Here is a 26,425-nt window from a genome sequence, read left to right as displayed (position 1 = left end):
CCAGGGAGGGAATGGGGAGGACATGCTGTGGGATGAAGATCAAAGATGGGTTGGAGAGGAGAGGAAGCGGACAGGTGGGGGAGGGAAGAGTTATGGGGAAAGGAGCGATTAATTTGGTGGGGGAAAGTCCGGGATGGGGAAGAAGAGACTCTGGGGAGGAGCCCCTTATAAGTAAACATCTGGGCCTTTTTTTCCAGAGTATGAAGAGATCATTTGGATTCCCAAGGGCTCTGTCCACATTTCCATTCAGGATTCGAATCCATCCCTCAGCCACCTGGGTGAGAGAAAACGGGGTACCTTGGATATTCAAGGAATTGAGGGCATGATGTATGGGAGTAGTTAGAGGAAAGGTACTTGGGGACGAAGGTCTTGGGGGGTGGAGCTGATTCTCCCCCACCCCCATCATACTGTCCCTCTTGCCTTGCACTAGCCCTAAAAGGGGAGGATGATGCCTTTCTCCTGGATGGGCTGCCCAAGACCCCACAGCCCCACCGCTTGCCCCTGGCTGGGACCATCTTCCAGCTACACCACGGGCCAGACCAACCCCAGATTCTGGAAGCCTTGGGCCCAACCAACATCACCATCATTGTCATGGTAACCAGGAAGCTCAGAGAGGGAGGGAGGATAGGATGAGGGATGGGAGGCAAGGATTTGGCCAGGCAGCCAACCCTTAAGAGGCCTTCTTCTTGGGGAGCTCAGTCCCCAACCAGACTTGATCTAGCCCAGGCTGGGAGAGCTCCTGGTAGAGCTCTCTGTGCCTACGGGCAGCAGTGAGCAGTTTTGATGGGAAAGTCTTGGCTTTCTTCCTTTGAGTTGTCCTGGCCCCTTCCCTGGGCCCAGAATGTGAGGGCCCCTCACCCTCATCCTGGCCCCTCTCCCACCAGGTCCTGACCCGATCTGAGCTCCAGGGAATCCGATACCGCTTCAATGCACCGATTTCTCACGAGGCCCTGCCTCCGTACGCCTGGCACTATGCCCCCTGGACCAAGTGCTCCGCCCTGTGTGCAGGCGGTGAGGCTGAACAATGCTGAGGAGATGCTAGGAAGGCACAAGAGTCCCTCAGGGGGTTAACCAAGGGGGGATTCTGGAGAAGTAGCGGAAGCCCAGATGGAGCTGGACCAGGAGGGAGGCAGGGAGGAGTGGAGGGAGGCAAGAGGAGGAAGGTAGAGGCCCCGGGAGGGGAAGGGGTTAGGGCCTGCCTCGGTAGGTGGGTAGCTCTGAGCCAAGCTAGAAAAGGAAATCCGGGAGTCCAGACTCATAGCTCCGGCCCTTGTGAAAAAGCATCTCGGGGTCCTTTGGTGCAAAGGTGGGGTGAGCATTGGGATGGTGGGGCAGGACCTGGGAGCTGAGCTGGCCCCTCCCCATCCCCCAGGCAGCCAGGTACAGGCTGCAGAGTGTCGAAAGCAACTGGACAGCTCCACTGTGGCCCCTCACCATTGCAGCCCCCACAGCAAACTGCCCAAGCGCCAGCGGGCATGCAACACGGAACCCTGCCCTCCAGAGTGAGTACCCGGGCCAGGGGCCAGGGAGACCCCCCTCTCTGAGGGGCTCAGGACAGGCTCCTCCAGGGCCCTCTCTTCCCGAATCATCCCACCATCTGTGAGGCAGAGGGAGTGGATTCAAATCATGGCTTTGCTCGCGCAAATTTGGGAGGCTCAAGTTTCCTCTTCAGCAAAATTAGAATTTAGGCTTGGGTGGCTTCTAGGGTTCCTTCCAACGTGAAATCTGTGATCTTGTGATATGAGCCCATTGTGAGCAGGGCTTATTTCACCCTTTGTAGTGTCTGTTCCCCAAGGATCTCAGTGTTGCTTGCACAAATAACCACTTCTCTTCTCAACCCGTCCCAAATAAAAATAAATAATAAAATAAATAAACAAGAAGAAATAAAATTTAAAAAAAATAAACCTTCTGCACTCCCCTAGCTGGGCTGTGGGGAACTGGTCAAGCTGCAGCCGAAGCTGTAATTCAGGGGTGAGGAGCCGTTCTGTGGTTTGTCAGCGCCGGGTATCTGCAGATGAAGAGAAAGCTCTCGATGACAGCGCCTGTTCCCAGCCCCGGCCCCACGTGCTGGAGCCTTGCAACAGCCCTGCCTGCCCACCCGAGTGGGTCACCCTTGACTGGTCCGAGGTGAGCCCTCCCTGCTCCTCCCATTCAGATGGGCAGCCCAGGCAAGTGTGCCCCAAAGCCCCCTCTGCAGCTTCCTCCTCTTACTCCCCAGAATGGCCCAGATCCCAGAGCTTTGCTTCCCCCATACCCACCCTAAAGTCTCTGAAGAACTGGTCCCTAATGCCCAAACCCTTTATGCACCCCAGTGTACCCCCAACTGTGGGCCCGGCTTCCGATACCGAGTCGTCCTGTGCAAGAGTGGAGACCACAGCGCCACCCTGCCTTCCACCCAGTGTCCAGCAGCTACCAAGCCACCCACCAGCATGAGGTGCAACCTCCGCCGGTGTCCCCCACCCCGCTGGGTGACGGGCGAGTGGGGAGAGGTATGGGGGCCGGTTTGGAGTCTATCATCTCCAGGCCTGGGATGGAGGAGGGCCTAAGGCAGGGGTCCCCAAGGACTGGATTGGGGAAGACTCCAGGAGGGACAGTCAGGAAACCGTGTGTTCAACAAACAAGAGTCTCTTGTGTGCCTGGCCCTGTGCAAGACTCTGCAGGAAACAGTCAGCTTCAGCTCCGACATCAGGCAGAATGACCCTTGAGCTTGGGATCCTTTTGGGGGACCACTTCTCCAACCCTTGCCTTGGCTCATCAGCTGGTCAACAACAACTAAGATGTTGAGGTAGCTAGATGAATCCTGGATGGGTACTAGATGGGTGCTGGATGGGTATTGGATGGGTACTGGATGGGTACTGGATAGGTCCTGGATGGAGTGCTGGATGGGTGCTGGATGGGTACTGAATGAGTACTGGTTGAGTGCTGGATGGGTATTGGATGGGTACTGGATGGGTACTGGATGGGTGCTGGATGGGTACTGGATGGAGTGCTGGATGGATACTGGATGGGTACTGAATGAGTACTGGATGGGTACTGGATGGGTGCTCGATGGGTGCTGGATGGGTGCTGGATGGGTACTGGATGGGTGCTGGATGGGTACTGGATGGGTGCTGGATGGGTACTGATGGGTACTGGATGGGTACTGGATGGGTGCTGGATGGGTACTGGATGGGTACTGATGGGTACTGGATGGAGTGCTGGATGGGTACTAGATGGAGTGCTGGGCATAACATCAGAGTTCAAACCCAGAGGGTGTGGCTAACTTACTAGCTTGGTAACCTTGGCAAATTATTTAACCTCAGTTTCCTCTTCTCTATAATAGTAATAACTAGAGCATTGAGGTGCCATGTAAAATAAGCAAAGTACTTCTGCATCTGAACTCATTTGGAGATGTAATAGCCCATTCCTCACAGGTTGGAGAATCACATGAGATGTGGAAAGACCCTGCCGACCTTTGGGTCTAGAAATGCCAGATGTTATTATTATGCTCCAGAGATGGAGGAGAATTTTGGCTGGGAGAATCACGAAGAAGATCCTTCTGGTTGATTTCCCCCACTCTCAGTCTCCTATTGTGGAGACTAGCAGCCATCCTAGGAAATCTTCCAGAGCCAAGAGGGGAGGAGCTGGGCGGAATAACTCACATTTATGGAACAGTAAAAAGTTTATAAAGCACTTTCCCCAACGCCCTGGGAGGTGAAGAGAAACTAGTGTCAGAGCCAAGTCTTGAACCTAGCAGTAATCTTTTGCTTTTCTCTGTAGCCCTAGCAATTAGGACAGTGCCTGGCACATAAGAAACACCTAATCAATGCTTGTTGAACTGACTCACTGACCAATTGGTCAACTAATTGCCTGACTGACCGATTAATTGGATGCCAATTGGTTGCCTGACCAAAAAGTGACCAATTGATTAGCTGACCCATGGCTGACTGATGAATTGACTGACCAATTAATTGGCTGATCAACTGATTGATTGATAGGCTGACCAATAAGTGACCAATTGATTGGCCAATTGATGGACTGACTGACCAGTGACTGACCAACTGACTAACCACTTGAACAAATGAATGAATGACCAAGTAACTAAAACTTAGAATACTTTTTCCAATGCTGGCTCTCCTTGTGTAAGGCAAGTTCTATCATTTTTCTGAATCTACATCTTCTCTTCTGGAAAACCCAAGGGAAGGCCTGTCCCAGGCTGAGCCTTGACCCTAGCAAGGTGACCACCAGGGTCCCTTCTGGCTTTTACTCTCAGCTCCTTCCTGCATCCCTGAGTGCATGCTCCCACGCGACCCTGTCCCCAGACGTTCTTATTTACAGCGAGCTTCCCTCTCGTGTCCCCAGTGCTCAGCGCAGTGTGGCTTCGGGCAGCAGCTGAGGTCCGTGCAGTGCACCAGCCACACGGGCCAGCCATCCTGGGAGTGCCCGGAGGCCCTGCAGCCTCCAACCATGCAGCAGTGTGAGAGCAAGTGCCAGAGCACCCCCCCTGGGGACAGCCCTGAAGGTACAACCCCAGGGCCCGAAGGGAGGCCGGAGGGGAGGGGGGAGAGGGATTGTGGGTGGGGAAGGAGGCGGCCCACATCGGCTGGGCTCCAGATGCCAACTCCGCTGTGAGCCTCCCTGCCCATCACGTGGGGGGCCTTTTTTATACACAAACCTTAGTCTGCAGGAGGGAACTTTGGGTCCAGAGTGAGAAAGGTGGTCTGTCCTCTGGCCTCAGCCTCATTTCTATACAGAAATGTACACACATAGACATACGTGTATAATTGTCTGTGTTTATGTGTGGAATATAGACATGTTTGTATAGAGAACATATGTATGTTATATGTGCATGATTACATGGGAAACTTGTAAAACAAGTCAGGGAGAGTGAAGGAAAAGCTCTCAGGCTGACAAGATCCAGTCTTCCAGGACGTTGTGGGGCAGAAGGATTAGGGTTTGCTCTGCTTGACCCCAGAGGGTAGAAGAAGGGCGATGGTTTTTTTTCCCAAGGAGGAGAATTGCAGGGAGGCTGAATCAGCAGGAACAACCCATGAGAACTAATCCAAAGGAGAATGGGCTGCCCTGGGAGGGGAATTCCCCTCTGGTGCAGAAGTCTTCTCGTTAAAGCCAGATGACCACTGGTCAGGACTTTGTGGGGAAGAATCCTCTTAGGTGTGGGGTAGCTAGGGTGACCCCTCCCCCAGACCCTTGGATGGAGAGGTTGCAGAGGGAGGGAGATGCCCTCTGTCCGCCCCTCCTCCCATTCTGGCTTGGAGCCTCCGAAGCCAGGCTCTGGTCTCGGTCCCCTGGGACTGGGTGGGGTGGGATGCTCAGACAATAGCTCCTGGCTCCATGCTTGCATTTCTCCTGGGTGGGGCAAACCACAGGCAGACTTCAGACCCAGGCAGTCACAGGGTTTTGCAGCCACCGGCCCAAATCATCCCCCCGCTGCTTGTTGCCTGTATACTTGTCGCATCTGTGGTGAGGGCCCCGGAGACAGAAGCAGCGACTCTGCCGCTCAGACCCAGAACACCACCTCAGGAGCAAGTGGCCCCAAGTACATCCTCAAACTGCTTCTGATACAAGAAGGAAGGAAGATAAATGAATTCAGTTGATCTGGACCAGAAATTGATTACTAAGAAAAGTTGTTAGTGATATTCTTGACCTGTCGGCTTTTAGTTTTAATTTTGGAGGCGGAGTTAAGTGACTAGTCACATAACTAGTGTCTAAGACCAGATTTGAACTCAGGTCCGGGGCTGGTGCTCTATCCACGGTACTGCCGAGCTGTCCGTCAGCTTCCAATTTTAAACCATTATTCTGGCTAACCAGATGCTAAACTCCTAGTCAGTAAGGATACTAAAAAGAGGCATTTTTTTTCTTTTTTTTTTTTTCTTTTGTGGGCAATTAAGTGACTTGCCCAAGGTAAATTTCAGTGACCTGGGACAAAGCCCCAGGTGCCATGCCCTAGTTGAGGCCTCTGGTCGGTGATATGTGATGGAGGTGATTCCATCAAATGCTGTCTGTGTTTCTGCACCAGGGGAGCTGGCGGGGGGAGGGGCGCGGGAACAAATGCCAGGGAAGCGGGCAGGATGCCTGACTCTTCCTCTCTCCTCCCACAGAGTGCAGGGATGTGAACAAGGTCGCCTATTGCCCCCTGGTGTTCAAGTTCCAGTTTTGCAGTCGTGCCTACTTCCGCCAGATGTGTTGTAAAACGTGCCAGGGTCGCTAAGGGGGGTGGGGGCAACCGCTGGAGACACGCGAAGCTGGGGGCCGGAGCTGGGGGAGAAGGGGGGAAAAGGGGGGAGAAGGAAGGGCGGGGGGATGGAGGTCTGAATTCATTATTTATTGGGCAGCCCTGGCGCTGTGCCCTATGGGATGAGCCCCAGCAGAGACTTTTTTGAGTTAGGCGTCCCCAGCCGTCGGGGGTTGGTGGGAGGGATGGAGACCTGACAGGGTGAGGGCGGGGGTGGTCCCGCCCCTCCCCAGCCCTGCCCCTGGGCTCCCCATGGAGATTTGACCTGAATTTGTACTGTGAAGAACTGGGAAGGGGGCTGGGGGTTCCCGTGCCCACCCTCTTTGCCACCCTTGGTGCTATGGGGTGTCCAATGCCGGTGCCCCGGGTCCTCCCTTCTGACTTTCTGGCAGAAGCCTTCTGAGCGCCTGAAAAGGCCTTCTCTCTTCCCTGCCACTTCCCTGCTGAGAACACACATCTGTCCAAAAATGGAAGAGGGACCGTCCCCCTCCCCAGTCCTTGGCCCCCTCTTCCTTTACTCCCAGCACAAGAAGGGTTCTCTCCCGGATCAGGGCCACCCCACACGGTGCTATAAGTCCGCCTTCACCCCCTCTGTGGGACACGGGGAGTGGGCAGGGAGTGTTGGCCGGGGAGCGTCTGGGGTTCCAGGAGGAACTCAGCCCCAGCCCCTCAGTGTCTCCCCACTAGCAGGCCCCCCCAGTCAATAAAACTGTCTTCTGTCTACGTCCCAACACGTGGTCCTTGGAGCATTCAGAGCAGCCATTCTTTGGGGGGCGGGAAGGGGAGGCAGCCAGCCCCTGAGCATCTTCCTGGGGGTGTCTGCAATGTCCCAGAACTCATCTTTTTGAGGAGCTTTATGATGGAGATGCAGCTCAATCTGGGGCCAAGGGTCAGGGATCATTTAGGGGCCCAAAATCAGTCCTGGATCAAGGCTCTGTGGCCAAACTGGGGCTCAATTTGGAGTCTGGAGTCACAGGCTAAGAATCTTTGAGAATAAAGGATCCACATGATTCAGGTCAGGTCTGTTTTGGAACAGAGTTTGGGGGCTCACTTTGGAGTCAGGGCCATGATGACAATCTCTCCAGTTAGAAAACATTAAGTTTTACAAAGCACTTTTCCTCATAATTTTATAGGGGAAATGATGTGACTAATCCCATTTTGTAGATGAGGAAACTGAGGCACAAAAAAAGAGGAAATTGTCCAAGGAAATCCAACTAGAGCAAAGACTTGAACCCAGTCAGATTTCCTTCAATAAACTTTCCCTTTTGTGTGCTCAGCCGGAGAGATCAGGGACTTTACAAAGAGTCCATATAGATCTTCGGCAGAAGCTACAAGATAATTCTCTTCCCCCACCAGGTGTGGGTATTTCAGGGGGAGGGTCCCACACTCAGGTCTCAGGAAATCTAGCTGGTCCATCTTCTAGCTCTTTCCAGCTACTAGGAATATCAACCCAAATGTCCACCTCCATAAACAGGTCTCCTTATTCAGCCAGACAAAAATAGGTTCCTGTGTAGAATTAAAAAAAAAAAATTGAATGGAAAGATCACTTTCTCACCTGAACCAGACCTACTCATCGGGTCACCCTGGGCCTTTCTAGGCCTTAAGGAGCAATAGAGATCATCAACCCTCCCCGCATGTGAAATGGAGGGAGCTCAAGACCCTGAGAAAAATGATCTTGTCTGCCCAAGAGAGGAGGGCTGGGTATAAACCGAGTTCCTTTGCCTCCAAGATCAGTGTACTTACCACTGTATCACACCAAAGCTCTTGAGTCTTTTCTAACTCTGAAGTACTATGTTTTAAGGGCCCTCCTAGTCCTGACCCTCTAGGTTCCAAGGGCCCTCCCAGCTCTGACATCCCGGGTTCTAAGGGCCCTCTCAACTCTGACATCCTGGGTTCTAAGGGCCCTCTCAGCTCTGACATCCTGGGTTCTAAGGGCCCTCCCAGCTCTGACATCCTGGGTTCTAAGGACCCTCCCAGCTCTGACCTCCTGGGTTCTAAGGGCCCTCCCAGCTCTGATATCCTGTGCTCTAAGGGCCCTCCCAGCTCTGACATCCTGGGTTCTAAGGGCCCTCCCAGCTCTCACCTCCTGGGTTCTAAAGGTCCTCTCAGCTCTGACATCCAGGGTTCTGAGGACCCTCCCAGCTCTGACTCCCTGGGCTCTAAGGGCCTTCCCAGCTCTGACATCCCGAGTTCTAAGGGTCTTCCCAGCTCTGATATTTTGGACTGAATGGAAGGTTCCTTTCAACTTTGCATTTTTTGTTCTTTGTTCTATGGTTCTTTCCAGTTCTATAACACCTTCACACAGGGACAGGTTAGATTTTCCATATACAGCGTTTCTTAACACTGCGGGGTATAGTGTATTCAGGGTGCTTTGTCTATGCTGGCCACTAGGTGGTGATAAAAGCTGGAACGATGTCAACATACTTAATTGACCATGTGCAGACTCACCTTGCAGTCCCTTTTTTAAGCTATCATTTCAACACTTACTGAATGTTCCCCTAATGCTCCGGTAAGAATACTTTAAAAAGTCTAGGGGAATGGATTTTTTTAATAAATCATAACTCTCAGTTTATTTTCCACTCTCTCTCTAGAATATTATTCTTGTTTTCCTATTATGTTATATTTTCCTATTATATATATATATATATTTCTATTATAAATTATAAATATTTCCTATTATAAGGAGGCTATTATATAGCCCCCAAAATTGAATCACTTGGAATTTAGTCTAAAAACATTCACTAAAGTAAAAATTTTTTAAAAGTTATAACTGTATTTAAGACCAAGTAGCCTGAGCCAAGCCGTCCTTGCTATCAGAGAGTCTGAGTTTCCAATTTTCTGTCTGATTTTCCCCAAGCAAGGAGAGAGGAGCCCTAAAAATGCACTTCTAGGAAAGCCCTACTGAGTATTCTCAATCTCCAGGTCAAAAGGGAAAAAGAGAAACTGCTCCATTGTTTCACACTGATTCACTAATCCCATATATATTCAATTCCTGGCTGGCTACTTACACCAAATTTCAATAAGTTTTGTTTAATGGATTAGTAGTGTCGAACTTTTTGGACATCCGGGGTTTTCTTGACAAAGAAACTAGAGTGGTTTGCTGTCTCCTTCTCCATTTAACCCATGAGGAAACTAAAGCAAATAAAGTTAAGTGATTTTCCCAGAATTCCACAGTTATTAAGTATCTGAGGCCACATTCGAATCCAGGTCCTCCTCACTCCAGGGCCAGCACACTATCCACTCTACCACTCGCTGCCTGAGAAATACCTTCCCTTCTCATTCCAAACCACCTCTACAATCAAACACTCTCTTCATGAATTCTTCTAACAAATCACACTTCATCCCCAAAGCCCTGGGGAAAAAATTCAACACAAACCACTGTCTTACCCTTTTAACGTTTCTTATACAGTGTAACCATCAAGCTACCTCATAAAATACATTTTCCACTCTCACCTTCCTCGAGGTTATTTAGTTGCACATCTTTTAAAACCTAAAAATCCAAACAATCCAAGTTAAAACAGCTATGGGCTTAAAAATGAGGTGCTCCAAATGGGTTACCTGAGGTTCTTTTAGAGAATGACAATCTATATTCTCTATTCTGAAAGCCTTCTCAGGCCTTTGATTCTCTACTTCTATAATCTTTTCTCATTGGGCTACATTATTCTTCTTTTGACCTTTTCTCATTCTTTTATTCCTGATGACCAAATCTCACTTAACACAGGCAGAAGCAACAAGGGGTAAGTGCAGAAATGGCTATCAGAGGAATTGAAACCAGTTTGGAGAATCAAAGAAGATACAGATCTCAGAACCGGCCAAGCATGGCTGAACCAGGACCAACAGCCTAGGGAACAATCTTGGAGTATGAGTCAGATTCAGGTATTAAAGATCAGGATCAGGATGAGCAGAAAGTAGTGCGAGAACAATTCAAAAAGTAAGGGTAGCACAAGCAAGCAGAAGATCAGGAGATAGACAAGAACTAATACTCTAGAGGCCAGAGACTCAAAAAACAAGTGTAAAAAGATGTGATTCCTGTGAAACTGAGGAATACAAGTCAAAGATTGAAGCTCTGACCCACTTCTCATTTTGCCATGTCATTTGGAATTGCTCTGGGAAAAGGAAGGCAACTGTGGCTCAGTGGATGGGGAAAAAAACTCCAGAATATCCTGCGTGGATCTAATCTAGCTTTCAGGGACATGATGGGGTGTTGGAAAGAATTTGTTCACCATCAATTCAAATTTAAGGCTGTCATGGAGAGAACTAATTAGCATTGTAGATTTGTGTATCAATTGGGGTATAGGGCAGTTAGGTAGTGCAGCAGATAGAGCAGAATCAGGAGGACCTGAGTTCAAATCTAGCCTCAGATGCTTACTAGCTGTGTGACCCTGGCAAATCACTTAACTCTGTTTGCCTGAGTCTTCTCATCTGAAAATGATCTGGAAAAGAAAATAGCAAACCACTTCAGTATCTGGGCCAAGAAAACCCCAAACTAAAACAACTCAATAACAATAAAAAGAGTGAACTGCCAATTGGAAGAAGTAAAAGGAATTCAAAAGATCTGAGTAAAGGAATTCTCATGCTATGTAGGTGTCTTGGGGACCTGACTCATAGAAGAACTGAAATAGCCTGAAGCTCTCTGTCAAGGTTCCCTTAAAAAAATGGAGTTAAAAGATCTGCTACAAGTCAGTAAAGAACCAGCAGGTGGCTGTAGTAAGTCAGGAGAACGCCAATAGCTGATAATAGCCCTTCAGTGGAGTTGGAACAGGAGGCAGTATCATCTCTAAGAATAATATAAACATTTAAATAGCACTTCAAAGTTTGCGGAAATATACATTATCTCACCTTCACCACCCAGTAAAATATACTATTGTTTTTTTCCCATTTTGTAGATGAAGAAACTGAGGTTGAGAATTTAAATGATTTGTACTGGGTCACAGCTAGTAAGCATCAGCGGTAGGATTTGAATTTAGGAATTTAGGACTTCCAGACTCCAAGCCCAAGCTTTCCCACACCCAGTAGATATTTAGCTTATAGGGACATATCAAAAATATTTCTCATTTGGCACTTATTACCCGAGGAAACTCCCTATCTCATACCACTCCCACCATGCAAAAGGGCTTTATTCCCATACTACGAATGGGAAAGGGAACACATAGTCCCCCTCCTTCCACTAGCAGACATCTATCTCACAGTCCTAGGTTTTCAATTTGGAAAAATCTGTACCTCTGCAATGTGCTTAGCCAGGGATAGTGAGCTTACTGCCTTCATTACACTACCTCCTGCTGATTCTGCCCTAAATTACAATTGTTCCTGGAAGAGGAGGGCCCCTAGGTGGCTCAGTGCATAAACAAGGGCTGGGTCTGAAGTCAGGAAAACTAATCTTCCCAAGTTCAAATCCGGCCTCGACCCCAGACAAGCCCAGACTGTTTACCTCAGTTTCCTCATCTATAAAATGGGTTGGAGAAGGAAATAGCAAATCACTCCAGAATATTTGCATAGAAAGCCCAAATGGAGTCGCAAAGAGTCACATAAAAGTGAAATGACTGAATAACAACAAATAACAGAGAAGAAATGCCTATTTAGAAACAAGCTCATAACCTGAGAGCTATATAGAGTTGGTCAACTCCTGTGATCAGACCCAGAGTTGCTTGCTATTGCTAGAAAATCCCTTGCTCTTATTAACTCTGTCTTGACCTGGAGTCAAGGAGTCTTCTTAATATTTACTAGCTGTATTACCAAAGGTATATCACTTAACCTCAGTTTCCTCTATTGTAAAATGGGATGATAACAGTCCTTACCTTCCAGGTTGTTGTGAGGATCAAATGAAATTTAAAAAAAGAAAACTTTTTCAGTTAACAAGGATTAATTTTATCTCCCTCTCACTTCTGTATCCTGGAAAAAAATACACAAAAGAACAAAAATAAAACCCATGTGAAAAATAATTTTGATCAAGAAAAACTAATTCTCGCATTGGCCATAGGAGATGATATTTGAAAAGTGCTTAATCAGGGACTGGCAAGTAGTAAGCACTGTATAAATGCTAATTATTATTACTGTTGTTGTTATCACATTCAGTGAGTAAATTCTTTTCATCTACCATTATGTCAGTTGGAAGCTAATCTAGATGCGTGTGGAAATCCTTGGAACCTGCGGATGGCAAAACAGAAGGGCCGTATTTATTCAATAGCCTTGCTTTGGGAGCCAAAATACTTGTGTTGTGCCATATTCCTACCCCAGTTTGGGCCTCAGTTTCCCCTTCTGTAAAATGAGGAAACTGAACCTGGTGATCTCCTTTCCAATTCCATGGAAAGCTATTATCTATATAGTCTGGAAGGCCCACAGGTGGATGTACGGCTGCTTTCCATTGAGCAGAAGCCACTTTCTCTTTCCTCTAACTTCTCCTGAACTTCATGATTCCCACCACAGGTTCTACTTCTTACTCTGCTACTGAAGTAAGCAGTATGGTCCTAAACAAGTCACTTCCTTTTACTGAATCTTCGCTTCCTCCTGAAGTCAAGGAAAGAGAAAACAGTCTCTCCCAGCCTCCCTCATGGGGGTTTTTTTATCAAATAAGACCATAAATGGGAAAGGGTTTTGAAAAGTCTCACAAAAAGACTCTTTAGAGAAAAAGTTCTTCCTCACATGTGATCTCAATCTATGTGTGTATGTTTTGTCCTTCCCAAGCAGAAAGACAGAAACTGAATCTGGTTTCCAACCATTCTCTATATAAGGTTCCACATTTCAGACAACTACTATTACATCATCCCAACCTCCGCCTAAGTCATTTTCCCCAGACTTCTTCCCAGACCCAGAACAATGTTGCTATGGGGCTCAGCTGGGCCACATCCCTAAGGTTCCAGGACCCACCATTCAATTCAATAAGCCTCTATTAAGCACCTGCTATGTGCTTACTCTACAGGCAGCTAGGTGACACCACAATGCAGAGAGTGCATCTTCTTCTTCATGAGTTCAAATCTGACCTCAGACTTCTTAAAAAATTACATTGCTTTCTTTTTTTCTGGTTATATATGTACATTAATTTTTAATACACATTTATTTATGAATCGTATTGGGAGAGAAAAATCAGAACAAAAGGGAAAAACCATGAGAGGGGAAAAAAAAAACAGAAAAAGGGGAGGAAAGTGAATATAGCATATATTGATGTACATGCAGTCTCCACTTTTTTTTTTTAACTTATTGTGTGACTCTACACAAGTCATTTAACCCTGTTTGCTCCAGTTCCCTGTAAAATGAGCTGGAGAAGGAAATGGCCAACTATTCCAGTATCTCTGCCAAGAAAATCCCAAGAAGAGTCAGACAAGACACATAACACTTGTGCTTAAGATACAAAGACAAAGATGAATCCAGCTCCCTGATCTTAAGTATATGGATCAAAGGATAAAAAATCAGAACAAAAGGGAAAACCACAAAAAGGGGTGGGGTGGGGAGGAGAACAAAAGAAAAGGGGGGAGTGAATATAAGGTGTGTTGATTTATTTTCAGTTTCCAGACTTTTTAAAAATTAATTGCATGATCCTGGGCAAGTCACTTAACCCTGTTGTCTCAGTTCCCTCATCTGTAAAATGAACTGGAAAAGGAAATAGCCAACCACTCCAGTTATCTCTGCCAAGAAAATCCCAAGAAGAGTCAGACAGGGCACACAACATGTGTGGTTAGAATAAAAAGATAAAGCTCCCTGCCCTTAAGTGTATGGATCAAAGGATAAAAAATCAGAACAAAAGGGAAAAAACACAAAGGGGGAGGGGAGGCAGAAGAAAAAGGGGAAGAAGTGAATATAACTTTTTTTAAAACTAATTGTGTGACCGTGGGCAAGTCACTTAACCCTGTTGCCCTTAGTTCCTCATCCCTCCTGGAGAAGGAAATAGCTAACCACTCCAGTATCTCTGCCAAGAAAATCCCAAGAAGAGACAGACAAACAAGACTTAACATGTGGCCTTAGTGTATGGATCAAAGGATAAATGAACAGAACCAAAGATGCCTCCCAGCTTCCTGTCAGTGCCCAAAGGCTGGACTCATAGTACCCTCAGCCCCCTCCTCAAGAGGAGGTTTCTACTCCCTCTGTGGTGAGTTCCTCTCCCCCCCCACGCTCCCCCCCCCCCCGCCCTGCCCCTCCCAGTGATAGGAAGTGGGTGTGGGGGAGCAGAGGCCTTTGTAAGAGGAACTGATGCTCCCAGAACTGCTAGCCAGAGAGCCAGCAGCAGGCCATGTGTGGCCCCCCACCAGGAGCACCCTGAACTTGGCTCCCCCTGAGGACCCAACCCAGAGCCCCAGGACCGAGAACTGCAGCCACTATGGTGAGTAGGTGCTCCGGTGCAGCTCAGAGCAGCCTCAGTCAGCTTGGGGTGGCTCCCTGCCCCACCCTAGCTTATCTGGGTATCTGAGGAACAACCCCGACTTGGGCTGCCCTAGGGTTCCTGTCCCTGCTTCAGACAGACCACTGGGTGTGTCATTTCTTAGGTCCAGACTCAAAACTTCTTCAATCCAGGTAAGACACCCTTCTCCTGGGTCTGCCCCACTCCAAAGAGAAAAGGAGGGGGCACCTGGCTGAGCATTGAAGATCGGGGTTCCAGTCCCAGATCTACCACCAACCCTCCTCTTTCCCGGGGAGCTCAGTCAGAGAACTGACACAAAGGCAGCTGATGCTGCCCAATGAGGGGAGAGGGTACCAAAGCTGCCATCCTTGTTTGCCCAGGAAGCTGCTCTGGGCAACAATCCAGGATACTCCCCTGGAGCGCCCCTCCCTGCTGGCCCAAGTGACAGGCGCCGCTTGGGGACCCAGCCTAGCATCAGTGTCTGTGACTGAGACCAGGGGTCAGCAGGGATGGGATCCCATTAATAATGCTCACTAGAGTAAACTATGATGGCACCAGAGCGGGGAAAGTCCTAATGCTGACCCCACCAGGTCTTGCGATGTGGATCGGACTGGGAGCTAGGCTACCTAAAATCGAGTCCTGAATCTGCTGCTGCTGTTTACAGTCTTGGCAAAGACCTTGGTTTCTTCATTGGTCAAGTGAGAAAGTTGGATCAAATGATTTCTACCTTGGCCATTCTGTGTCCTAAGGCCTTTTCCAGCCCTGACATCCTTACTTTTAAGCCGGCTTTCCTGGCTTTAAAAATTGTTTTAGGTTCCCTCTCAGCTTTGATGTTCTCTGAGAGCATCAGCAGGACTGCCAAGAGCTGAGCCCAATATGGAACTTGCTCTGTGTTACCAGACCAGTTGCTTGAGTTCTCTGGTTTATGACACCAGTGACTTTTGGGAGGTCTCTGGGCTGTAGTGGTGGAAATCAGGAACCTTCACCTTAACTCTACTTGTCCCTTCTTCTAGCCTCCAGCTTCTTAAACTGTGATTTGTAACCTCATAGGGGGTCTTGTAACTGAATGTGCGGGTCACAAAATTATGATTTATTATCAGTGAATCTTGGATTTGTATACATGTATACCTGAGGTCACATAAAAATTTCTTGGAGGAAAGGGGATTGTTAATGGAAGAAATTTAAGAAGCCTCGCTGTAACCTGCCTTGTCTTGTTCCAAGGTACCTTTTCTCTGTTAAAAGCGGGAGATGCTGTGAAGAACTAGGGATGAGGGTAGGAAGATGATTGGTCCTTGAGGAAAGAAGGCCTGAGAAAATGGATATCTGAGTCCCTGAAGGGAGATAGGGTTAGAACCTATATACTTGAGTTTCTGAGAGGAGAAGAAACTTGGGACTATTTGGGATCCATGTCCAAAAGGGGAAAGGGACATTGGGAACTAGAGATGGAAGTAGGCTTAGTTCATAAAGTTTTGGAGGCCTGACTGCCACAATCCAAGGGGAGATGAAATTAAGTGTCAAATGATTGAATCTCCAAAAACACGACGGGAAGTCAGATCACTGGATCTGAGGGAGCCCAGTTGAGAAATGAGAATGCTGATTGCTTCTATTTCTGCTTTTCTCTGCTTCTGTGACATCTGTGCTCTCCTCCACCAAAGATAAAGATACCCTAAATGTAGTATATTATGGTCTCAGTGGTGAAGATGACAACCCAATGGGTGTCAGTTTTGGTGACCTAGACCTAAATAAGCAGCAGAGTTGACAATAATGCTAGGAAATGAGAAACACAGAATGCAATTGCAGGGGATGCTGGGAGAGAAGAGAAGACAGACTATATTGGGAACATGAGCCTATAGTCAGCCCCAAGGGTAGTTTTTGTCTATGATGGAATGCCATGTGATATCTCGTGATAATGAGGCAGCTGGGGACACAGTGGGTACAACATGGGACTTGGAGTCAGGAAGAACTTAGTTTCTGAGTTCAAATCCTGCCTTAGACATTTACTAGTTGTGTGACTAAATAAGTCACTTAATCTCTGTACCTCAATTTCTTCATCTATAAAATGGGACCAAGAATAGTACCTACCTCACAAGGTTGTTATAAGACTCAAATAAGTTAACATAAAGCGCTTTGCAAACTTTAAAGAGCTATATAAATGAGAGCTATGATCATCATACGCATAGATAATAGATATAGACAAGAGCTGTTTCTCTTTTTATTTTTGTTACTTTTTTGCGTGCTTTTAAAGTTTTTTGGATCGGATTGGTTTAGAACAGTGACAGTCACAGTCATAGTGAGATCGTGACTTATGGAGATAGATGTCAGCAAAAGAAAGAGTGATGGAACAGTGGACGTGAGCAAGACCATTGATGGTGACAGACTATTTAAATTTAGCTGATTATGTTCGTGACCAGGGTCAACATATTTATAACTAATGGTAATGAGAGGAAGAGAGAAAATGAAAGGAGTCCGCAGTGAGCAGTCAAAATATGATCTTTGGCAAGCCCCCTCCCGCTCTCTGAGACTCAGTTTTTCCATCTGAAACATAAGAGAGTTGGATTAGGTGATCTTGAAGGACCTCCACGTTCTCTCTAAGGATCTTCTAATTCGGACACCTTCTGTGTTCTAAGGCACAAATGGCAAATTAAAAATATAATAAAACATAGATAATATTAATTTATTAAGTCAACAGGGATACTTTCTATGTATGGTGACCCTGTTTCTATTTGAGTTGAAACCCACTGATCAAAGGCCCCTCCCAGCTCTGATAGCTTGTGTTTTGAGTTCCTTTTGAGCACTTACATGCTACCTTCTAAGGGACCTCAGAACTCAAATAGACTAATTTCCCAACTGCCTGAAGTCTATATGACAAAAAGCACTGAGTATGGAGTAAGAGAAGCAGAGCCCAATCCTTGGTTCTGGGGCCTATTATCTGTGTGTCTTTTGATAAATCATATCATCTCTGTTTCCTCTTCTCTAAAATTAGGAAATTGGTCTTAAAAGTCTCCTCCAGTCCTACATCCATGATCTCCTCATCTGTGATATTTTTTGTTTTAAAACTTTTGTACTCAATAATAATAATTGCCATGTATATATCACCTTAATATTTGCATAGCACTTAAAATGCGTTTTCTCACTGCTTCTGGGGTGAAGATATTTGTAACTATTAGCTCCATTTTGCTATTGATAAAGGTTAAGCGACTAGCCAGCAATAGCTAGATGTAGCCTTAGATGTTTACTAGCTGTGTGGCTCTGGGCAAGTCATTTAACCCTGGTTGCCTCCGTTCCTTCATCTGTAAAATGAGCTAAGAAGGAAATAGCCTGCCACTTCAGTATCTCTGCCAAGATCAGGAAAAATCAAATGTGACTCAACTGAATAACAACAAACTTCTGACTCCAGATCAAACCGATTTGAGCTTCTAGCTACAGACATACAGACGACATATTGTGACATATTGACGCACTGAGCATTAAAAAAATGCTTCTTGAATATTTAATAGCCCTTCAGCTCAGATTTTCCATGACTGAAAATGCCCATTGACTTAGGGAATGTCCGGGAATGTCTGTGAAGGAGCTGATGGCGACAAGAGGCATTTTGATAAGTAACTCTTTGAAGTTCACAAAGTCCCTAGCTCCTCCCAATAATCTATTGAGAGAGGTTCCCCCAAACTCCTTATCACCATCTTACAGTTAAGATGAATGGTTCTGCTCGAGGTCAGACAGCTGATAACCCTAGCTCAGTCAGGCATTGAACCCCAGAGCTACACACACTAACCAATAGGACTCCAAAGCCAGTATTCTTTTCATTCCACTCAGGTGGCCAGTTGGTGCAGTGGTTAAGACATTGTGCCCAGAGTCAAGAAGACCTGAACTTAAACCAGCCTTTGGGAAACTTAATAGCAAATCAATTTGATCGCTGTTTGCCTCAATTTCTCCATCTGTAAAATGAAGCTAATAATAGCACCTAATTTCAAGGTTGTTTTAAATATCAAATAAGGGATTTATAAAGCATCAGGCACATAGTAGGTTTTTGGTTTTGACACTATCTTCTTTCCTACCCTAAAGCTGAAAGGAGGTATCAGACAGGGTAGGATTGGGGGTTAATTAGGAACTAGACATGTGAGGATGTCTGCTAATTAAAGGTAGCTCTACCATGAGGATCTCTCTCTGCGCAGGCTTTTGCAGCCTAATATCTCCTTCAGAGGCAAGAAGTAGGGTGGGGCTGCCCTGGAGCCCAAGAGGTACCAAGATAGATGCTGCAGCAGCAGCAGCAGCAGCAGCAGCAACAGCATCTCCCCAAAAGAGGGGACACTTGTTGCAAGACTTCCCCCCCCTCCCCTCAGCTTGGCCCGAGCTGCGGGCAGTGGGGAAGGAAGGAAGGAAGTGGCTCTTTCTTACTCTTTGCTCATCATCCTCAGTAGTCCTAGGAGCTGAGGGGGAGGGGAAGGGAGGCCAATCCTGAGCCTCCCCTACAAGATGCAATCACTCCAGATCCTGGAAAGGCTCCATAGAACCTGGCCTGGCTTCTGGCTCCTCCCATCTACTACTGTTCAATGCTAGTCAACAAACCACTTATTATACTGGGTATAACCTGGAGCAAAAAGCACTTAACTACTCTAGGCCGTAGTTTCATGTCTGTTCAACTACAGCTGAACCTGGAGCTGAAGTTCAGAATTCTTGCTTCTGGGATCAATGCCCAGAATCCGTTGGGATGGGGATGAAGGCCTGGGAAGAGGGTGGGACCGAATGAACAAGCTGCCCCAACTGGCTATAGTTGCACCAGGAAAGGGGTGATCTGGCCCTCACTTTCACGGCAGTGGGAAGGGGGCAAAAAGGACAATGAAGGTAGGGATGATGGGAGAATGAGGCCGGAGAGAGAAGTTTAACATTCACAGGATCTTGGGGTTACTTGCCTGGGGCTGGCAAAGAAGTAAGGAGTTTCACTTTAGGCAGCCTGCCCTCATGGAGTTTCCATTCAAGGAATGTAAGAAGGAAAAATACACTGATTTCGCTGATATGATGGAGAGTCAGATCATGTATTCTGAGAAATGAGAGGAGAGAAAGAAGGGAAAGGACAAAGGAAGGAGGAGAGGAGGCTTCAGTAAGGGGCTGCACCTAAGCTGGGCCTTAAAGGAAAGCAGAAAACCCAACAAGTAGAGATGAAAGGAGTTCATTTTAAACATAGGGGGCCCTGGACCCTTATGAAGTTCACAATATTTTTGTGCTTCTTCACCAATCCCACCTCTTCAGTCTGGGGGATACTATGACTCAGGTTGACCTGGGGGCTCTAGAGTCAAGGAAACTGGGGCAAAGGAGTGGGGGAGTTACAGACTTCCTGTCCCTCATCCATCTGCTGCTGCTAACATTTCTCTCTGTGGGCTGTCCTCCTTTCACAACACCCCCAGTTTGGTTGACTCATCTAACTTGTAGTCAACTGTGACCACAACCTCTTTTTCCAGATCTTCCTTCTTTTTCTCCCCCATTCTACCCAGCCCTAGCCTCCTCTATCAGGAAGAGATTTCAACAACTCACCAAACATCAACTAGGGTGTATGTCTCCCAAGTAAGCCCACCGAAGTGTCCTGGGAAACTGAAAGTATCTCCCAAAGCTAATCTGGACTCAGCTTCTGTGATTTGACCACAAGTTAGCAAGAGGATAGAGATGATAGAAAATGGGTCTTGGAGCCAGGAAGGTCTATCATCTAATCCTGCCCGAGACATTTACTGTATATTATTTGGAGCAAATCACTTAACCTCTAGGAGACTCAATTTCTGCATCTATAAAATGGGGATAATAATATTTGTAAGGATCAGATGAGATACATCATGCAAAGTGCTGTGTAAGTTTTAAGGTGATATAAAAATGTATGCTATTATTATCATTTCTGCTAGCCCTTTGCCATCATAAGGCCTTCCTTTCTTCATCTGTAAAATAGGAAGGCTGGGCTAAATGACCTCTAAATCTTCTAACTTACCTTTAAATGTAGGAGCCTCCACTTGTTAGAGAATAGACCAAGACAAATTCAATCACTTGATCATCTCGGAAGTGGGCATGCTGGAGCAAGAATGCTAATCTGGTTCTCCTGAACAGTGGTTCTGTTCACTGGCACTGGCCCAGTTCCTCCTGAGCTGTGTTAAGTGGCTGCGTCCATCCAGCAAGTTCACGGGACCATAGAATTTAGGCCCAGAAAGGGCCTCCTCTGGCCAACTGTGAGGGCCCCGATCTTTTTCAGGAAGGAAGAGGCCCTTGTGGATAAGTCATACAAGAACCAGTTTCTCCAAACCCCAGCATATCATAGACCAAAGCAGGCCAGGGTATTTGCCTGGGAGAGAAAACAGAAACCAGGAAGTTTGGCAGCAAATTGGAGAATAAAAGAGGCAGCCAAAACTAAGAGGTATTCTTGGGGGGGAGGGGTAGCTCAAAGAAAGGGGAGAGGAAGTTGATCATTAGCTTGAGCCTCAATTTTCTCCTCTGTAAAAAGGGGACGTTGAACTATGTGACCCCTAAGGCCTTTCAAAAAAACAAACAAATCCTTTTTGATAACTATTTTTCAATTTAATTGGTTTCCTTTGAAATGTTATTTTACAAACATTATTACATCCTAACTGCCAAGAGGTTCAGAACCCACAAAACAAGTGAAGAATCTCTATTCTAATGTCTCTCCTTGTTCTGAATCCAACAGACTACTAACTCTATACGAATCTTTCTTGTGTCTGAATAATTTTTACATTCTACCCAATATTCCAAACACATATCCCCTAGCCAGCTTCTCTTTCACACTTCCCATCTCCTCTCAAAGACTGCCAAGGGTGTGTTGGAGCCAACTCTAACCAACTCATTTAAAAGTCTCTGTGTAGGGCAAAGGGTTTGGTTTATTGTTTGTTGAGTGTTGAGACTTAAGTGATGAAAATATTTAAAATTCAGATTAAATTTAAAAGTGTATTGTATGTGTAAATATATATATATATATTTTTTTTTTTCAGTCTAATGATATTGTATTAGTGTATGGCTCCACATATATTGTGGCTCTTCCCATCTCTTGGGCTCTGGGCATTTTCTTTGTCCCCATTGCCTGGAATCCTCTTCCTCTTCATTGCAGCCTCCCGGCTTCCCCAGCTTCTTTCAATACCTAAAATTGTACCTTCTACTGGAGGCTTTCCCAACTTCTTTTACTTATGGAATCCTCCCTCTCTTAAGTAGTTCCTATTTCCCCTGCATGTAGTTTGTACATATTTACTTATTTGTTATCTCCCTCATTAAATTGTGAGGTCCTCAAAGGCTGGTACTATTTTTGGCCTCTTCTCCCCACCCCGGATTTAGCACAGTGCCTGGACCATAGTAGGCTATTAATAAATATTTATTGAATGATCTTTCCATGCAGAGAAATATCTACACACCCCTGCATAAGCCTGTAGGCTCATGGTAACCATGTATTGAGTTTTATCCCATCTTGACTTCCTCAAAGCCTATTGGATGGGTGGAGCCATACATTAATGGCCCCCAGAACCTGATCATCTAGTCCAGCCCATGTCTGTACAGAAATTCCCAGTGCTGTACTTAGTGATGAGGTCTTCAGTGTTAAGGATGGTTAGCAGAGGAACTGATGAAAATTAATCCCTTAGACAAAAGAAGGCTCTGATAATGGAGATCAGTCTAGTTCTGTGGTCCCACCCTCTAAAGGTAATCCAGTTAGAAATCCAAGGACCACAGGCTAAATTTTCCCTATAAAACAACTTAAGTTTTTCTGCTGCCCTCCTGTGGGTCACTCGGCCATGGCACTCTGTCTCTGCTCTCCATGCCATTTGGTATCTCCCCTAACTTCACTGTGCTTCTCAGCCCCACTTCTCCTCCTTAGCTAACTCTTTTAGGGTACCACTTTTCCTTTCAGGATTTAGCCTGCCCATGCCCCAGTCTCAATGGGATGCTCCCTTTCTATTAGATAATCTTGTGTTCCGTTGCTCTCCCAACTCTTTCCTATTTACCACCCCCAGGGTGTGTTGTCTCCTTTCATTTTGTCTGTAACCTATTCCCTAAATCAATCTACCTTTTGCCAAAGAGAATGGCCATTGTGAGTTCTTTACTTGACAAAACCCCAACTTTGGGTGCTTGCCATCATTTGGTGACAAACTCTATATCATAGATCACATCACTTAGGGCAGTACCTGACCTATAGTAAGTGTGAAGAAGGGACCCTGAAACTCTCTGAAAGCTCCTTCAAGGGTCCCTTCTTCAAGTGCATTTAGTAACGCCCAAAGTGGTCACCAAGTCTCTGCTTGAAGCCTTCTAGTGAAAGGGAAGCCATTTCACTTCAATTTCCATCCACTCTCTGAGTTCTGCCCTCCGGACCAAGCCAAATAAAGCTAATCCTTCCCCCATAGACATCCCAGTCTTCCTGTCTGCTGCTAACCATCCTCAGTTCCTTCAGTCCTCATAACCAACTCTTATTGTTAATTAATGAAAGGTCATTAAGCTTCCTCAGCCTTTCACTTACTGCCTTCCTTCCCCACTTCATCCCAAAATCCCCTATTCCTTTCATGTATTAGTGATCTAACACTAGAGGGCACTCTTCCATCTTTCTTCTAATTTTCTTGGGCACACTGTGCATCCTCCCAGTGGAATGGAAGCCCTCTGGAGGCTGGAGATTTTGCCAACGCCAATGCTTTGTACATATTTGGTGATCAAAAAATGTTTACAGATTCAGATCGGTCAGTCGATAAACATTTATTAAATACCAGTCTCTGTGTCAAGTCCTGGGATTACAAAGGAAAGAAAAAAACAGACTCCACTCTAAGGAGCTTGTAGTCAAATGAGGGAGTCAACTTGCAAACAATCATGTAGAAACAAGATATTTACAGACTTAACTGCAGGTAATCAAATATATTTGTGGAAAACAAATGAATTGTTGATTAACTAATGGTTATGGGAAAGGATTGAGAAGTAAGTGGGTGAAAGTTCCATTGGGGCACTGATGAATTCTGGATGATGAAAAGTTTGCAAAGTACTTTAGAAATATTATCCCATTTTATCTACCACTTACTACTCGAGTGATCCTGGCCAGTCACTTCACCCAATCTAAATCCATGTTTCTACATCTACAAAATCAAGAGATTTGCTTAGGTCTTAAATCAGTCCCTTCTTACTTTAAATCCATGATTCTATGATCAATGACATTAAAATATGATCTTATGAAAGAACCACCTCCCTTTCTTCTTTTCCCCTTCTTTTCTGCCATCCCTCCTGACTGAAGAGTGAGCTCTGAAAATCCCCCCGCCCCAGTTTTTCCTACAACAAAAAAAGATCATTTGGCTCAGTCTTAGCCATGCTTGTTCTCATAGGCAAGATGTAACCTGTAAATAAATATAGCGAGGGTTTAGCACATGCCCAGATCACCTATGAGGGAGCCAACCAGCACCTCCCATCTGGATAACTCCTTTTTAGGAGATCTGGGCATTTGCCAAACACCCATTACACTAATAAGTATGAAACCAGGCAGAAGATGATAGAGCAAAGATGAAAGCCAAATAAATAACCACCAGAATATACTATAATAACTGAGACTGTTGTCTTTGATTCTTCCAAACTACATCAAGACCTTTCTACATACAGAGTTTGGAGTTGGAGTGAAATAAATTGCCATGAATTGTCTTGCCAAAAGCCCTCTGGAAGATAAAGGCAGAGATCCATCTGTGAGGGTATTGAGGCAACATCAGCCAGATACAGGTGTTATTCTATAATGGAGTCAACCGGAGGAGTCAGGGATAGGCAGATTTGATTCAAGAGTGTTGCTCTTAGTGCCTGAAGTTCCTCCATTGAGAATAATCATGGAGAATATAGCTCGAAAGAGGTGTGGCTAAAAAAAAAAAATCTTATTGCTTTCTTTTGCTTTATGTCACCTACATTTTCCTAATTTTCCCATCTCCTAGAGAGCCATGGAGAGAGAAAGAGAAAGAGAGAGATTATGTGTGTGTATTTGACAGAGCCAGAGGGAGAGAGAGAAGTTCAGAAAAACATATCAAAAAACATATAATATTAATAGTATTCCATAGCCCTAGTTCCCCATTTCTTTTCTTATGTCTTCTCCAGATCCTTAAGTTTTACAAAACTGTTTCCCCATGTTCTCATCTCCGTTTAACTGACAGGAACAATGAAGCTCAGAGAGGGAAAATTACCTGCTCATGATCAGCAAGATAGAAAACAGAAAACTCAGGGTTTGAACCCAGGACTGGGCTGACCTGAGCCCAGTGCTATTTACAGAACTTCATATTGCTGGCAACATGGAGCCCAAAACAGGATGGGAAGCCCTGACAACGAGATAAGTATAGGGTGGGAAAGACAGAGTAGGGAGAGTAGCTTCTGCCAAGAGTGACCAGGAGACTTACCTTAGACTAGTAGAATTTTGTAATGGTTCTCTTTGTTACAATAATCACTGCTCAGGTTATTCTGACCCCTAAGAGTGAGTTACTAAGTAACTCAGTTCACCAAATCCCCTTCTGTCTCTACTCATAATCAGTTAATCAGCAAATATTTACAAAATGCCTACAATGTGACCTCCACTGAGCTTAAAAACTGGGCTTGTAAAAACCAGAAGTGATACAGTCCATGCCTTCAGTGTGGTTACATTCTACTTTACCCCCAATCACCTATGCTCAGCTACACCATCTCTTTTTCCTTTGTTGTCCTGTATCAAACCTCCTTTCCAACTTTAGTTCTGAGATTGGTAGTCAGAAAGACCCAAAACATTCCTAGAAAGACAACTTCTACATTGACTAATTAATAATACTCTATGACTCTATTCACTATTCCCTCTGATTTCTTTGTCCAAAACCCTTCTCTAGCTGCCACTTCCACACCTTAAAAAATGCTTATTTATTTAATATGGGCTGTCTTCTCTATTAAAATGTAAGCTCTAGGACAGCCAGGTGACTCAGTGGAAAGAGCAGTCTAGGTTCTAAAATGTAAGCTCTTTGAGAGAGTAGGCAATCTTATTTGCTTGTATTTTTCTCATCAGTATTAAGCATAATATCTAACCTGTTGGAATCCTTACAAAGTGTTAAGACATTAGAATTGATAGAGACAATAGTTATCTAATTCAGCATGGTTCAGTATGATTGATCTGATCCTACAAGGAGATGTTATGGGCCAGAACTTGAAACAAGGTACTGAGTGGAATTGAGGAGACAATGTTTAAATCTAATTTAGAATTGATTTAATCCTACAACAAATAATGGTTTCCCATTGATATAGTGATTGGTGTGTATTCAGTGTACAGCATGTAAGCAAGAAGCTTTCAGGGCCGCTCTTGGAGACGGAGACAGATTAATTCCATATTCCACCTTTGTGCTGGCTGGAGACATTCAGAGGGAGCTAGGGGCTGAAGCTCAAGACTTTGAAGTTCTATAGTTCTATATATATTGAAGACAATAAAGGACTGGATTTTAACTCCTGGCTGCGTTTGAAGTGATTATTGCTTTGAACTGAAACTAAGGCTGCCTCCAGAAAAGCTCCCCAAGAAACCTGTTCCCAGAGAATGATTATATTTTAGAAAAAGAACACCACACTAACAGATAGCAAATTTAATAAATCATTTTTCATTCAATCATTCACCATCAGTCATCTCTGTCTCTGTCCCTGTTATCCTCTGTAGCTCACCAGTACCCACCTTCCCGAAACTCAAAGTAGTTCAGCCTAACTATCCACATAGAAAAAACTAAGTGGATGAAGAATGCCTTTTTTAAAAATAGTATTTTATTTTTCCAAATACATGCAAAGATAGCTTTCAAGGTTCACCTTTGTGTAAAGAGCTGAAACTCTGAGTTGATGCATTGAGGTTGGACAACAGAGCACTTAAGGCTAATTACCTATTGGAC

The 26,425-nt window shown here is 45.6% G+C and overlaps 2 protein-coding genes across 3 annotated transcripts in view; both read left to right on the top strand.

Moving 5' to 3' along the window:
• Positions 1 to 6,963, top strand: part of ADAMTS10 (ADAM metallopeptidase with thrombospondin type 1 motif 10) — a 34,817-nt gene extending 27,854 nt beyond the window's left edge. Inside the window, exons 18-25 of one of the 2 annotated variants that reach the window (XM_051972487.1) lie at positions 198 to 278; positions 431 to 594; positions 885 to 1,011; positions 1,373 to 1,502; positions 1,923 to 2,127; positions 2,313 to 2,489; positions 4,342 to 4,501; positions 6,099 to 6,963. In XM_051972487.1, coding sequence (XP_051828447.1) covers positions 198 to 278; positions 431 to 594; positions 885 to 1,011; positions 1,373 to 1,502; positions 1,923 to 2,127; positions 2,313 to 2,489; positions 4,342 to 4,501; positions 6,099 to 6,208 — 1,154 coding nt within the window. In that variant the 3' untranslated portion in view covers positions 6,209 to 6,963. Of the gene's footprint in view, positions 1 to 197; positions 279 to 430; positions 595 to 884; positions 1,012 to 1,372; positions 1,503 to 1,922; positions 2,128 to 2,312; positions 2,490 to 4,341; positions 4,502 to 6,098 lie in introns of those variants that run through there. The other variant, XM_051972488.1, reaches the window with a different exon arrangement.
• Positions 6,964 to 14,405: 7,442 nt separating this feature from the next.
• The window catches only part of MYO1F (myosin IF), a 55,574-nt gene continuing 43,554 nt past the window's right edge, over positions 14,406 to 26,425 (top strand). Inside the window, exon 1 of the mRNA XM_051972490.1 lies at positions 14,406 to 14,543. Coding sequence (XP_051828450.1) covers positions 14,541 to 14,543 — 3 coding nt within the window. The 5' untranslated portion in view covers positions 14,406 to 14,540. The remainder of the gene's footprint in view (positions 14,544 to 26,425) is intronic.

Source organism: Antechinus flavipes, chromosome 1 (genome assembly GCF_016432865.1).
Source record: "Antechinus flavipes isolate AdamAnt ecotype Samford, QLD, Australia chromosome 1, AdamAnt_v2, whole genome shotgun sequence".
NCBI classification, from domain to species: domain Eukaryota; kingdom Metazoa; phylum Chordata; class Mammalia; order Dasyuromorphia; family Dasyuridae; genus Antechinus; species Antechinus flavipes.
The sequence above is the reverse complement of the archived record's forward strand: the minus strand, read 5'-3'. Positions and strand labels throughout refer to the sequence as shown.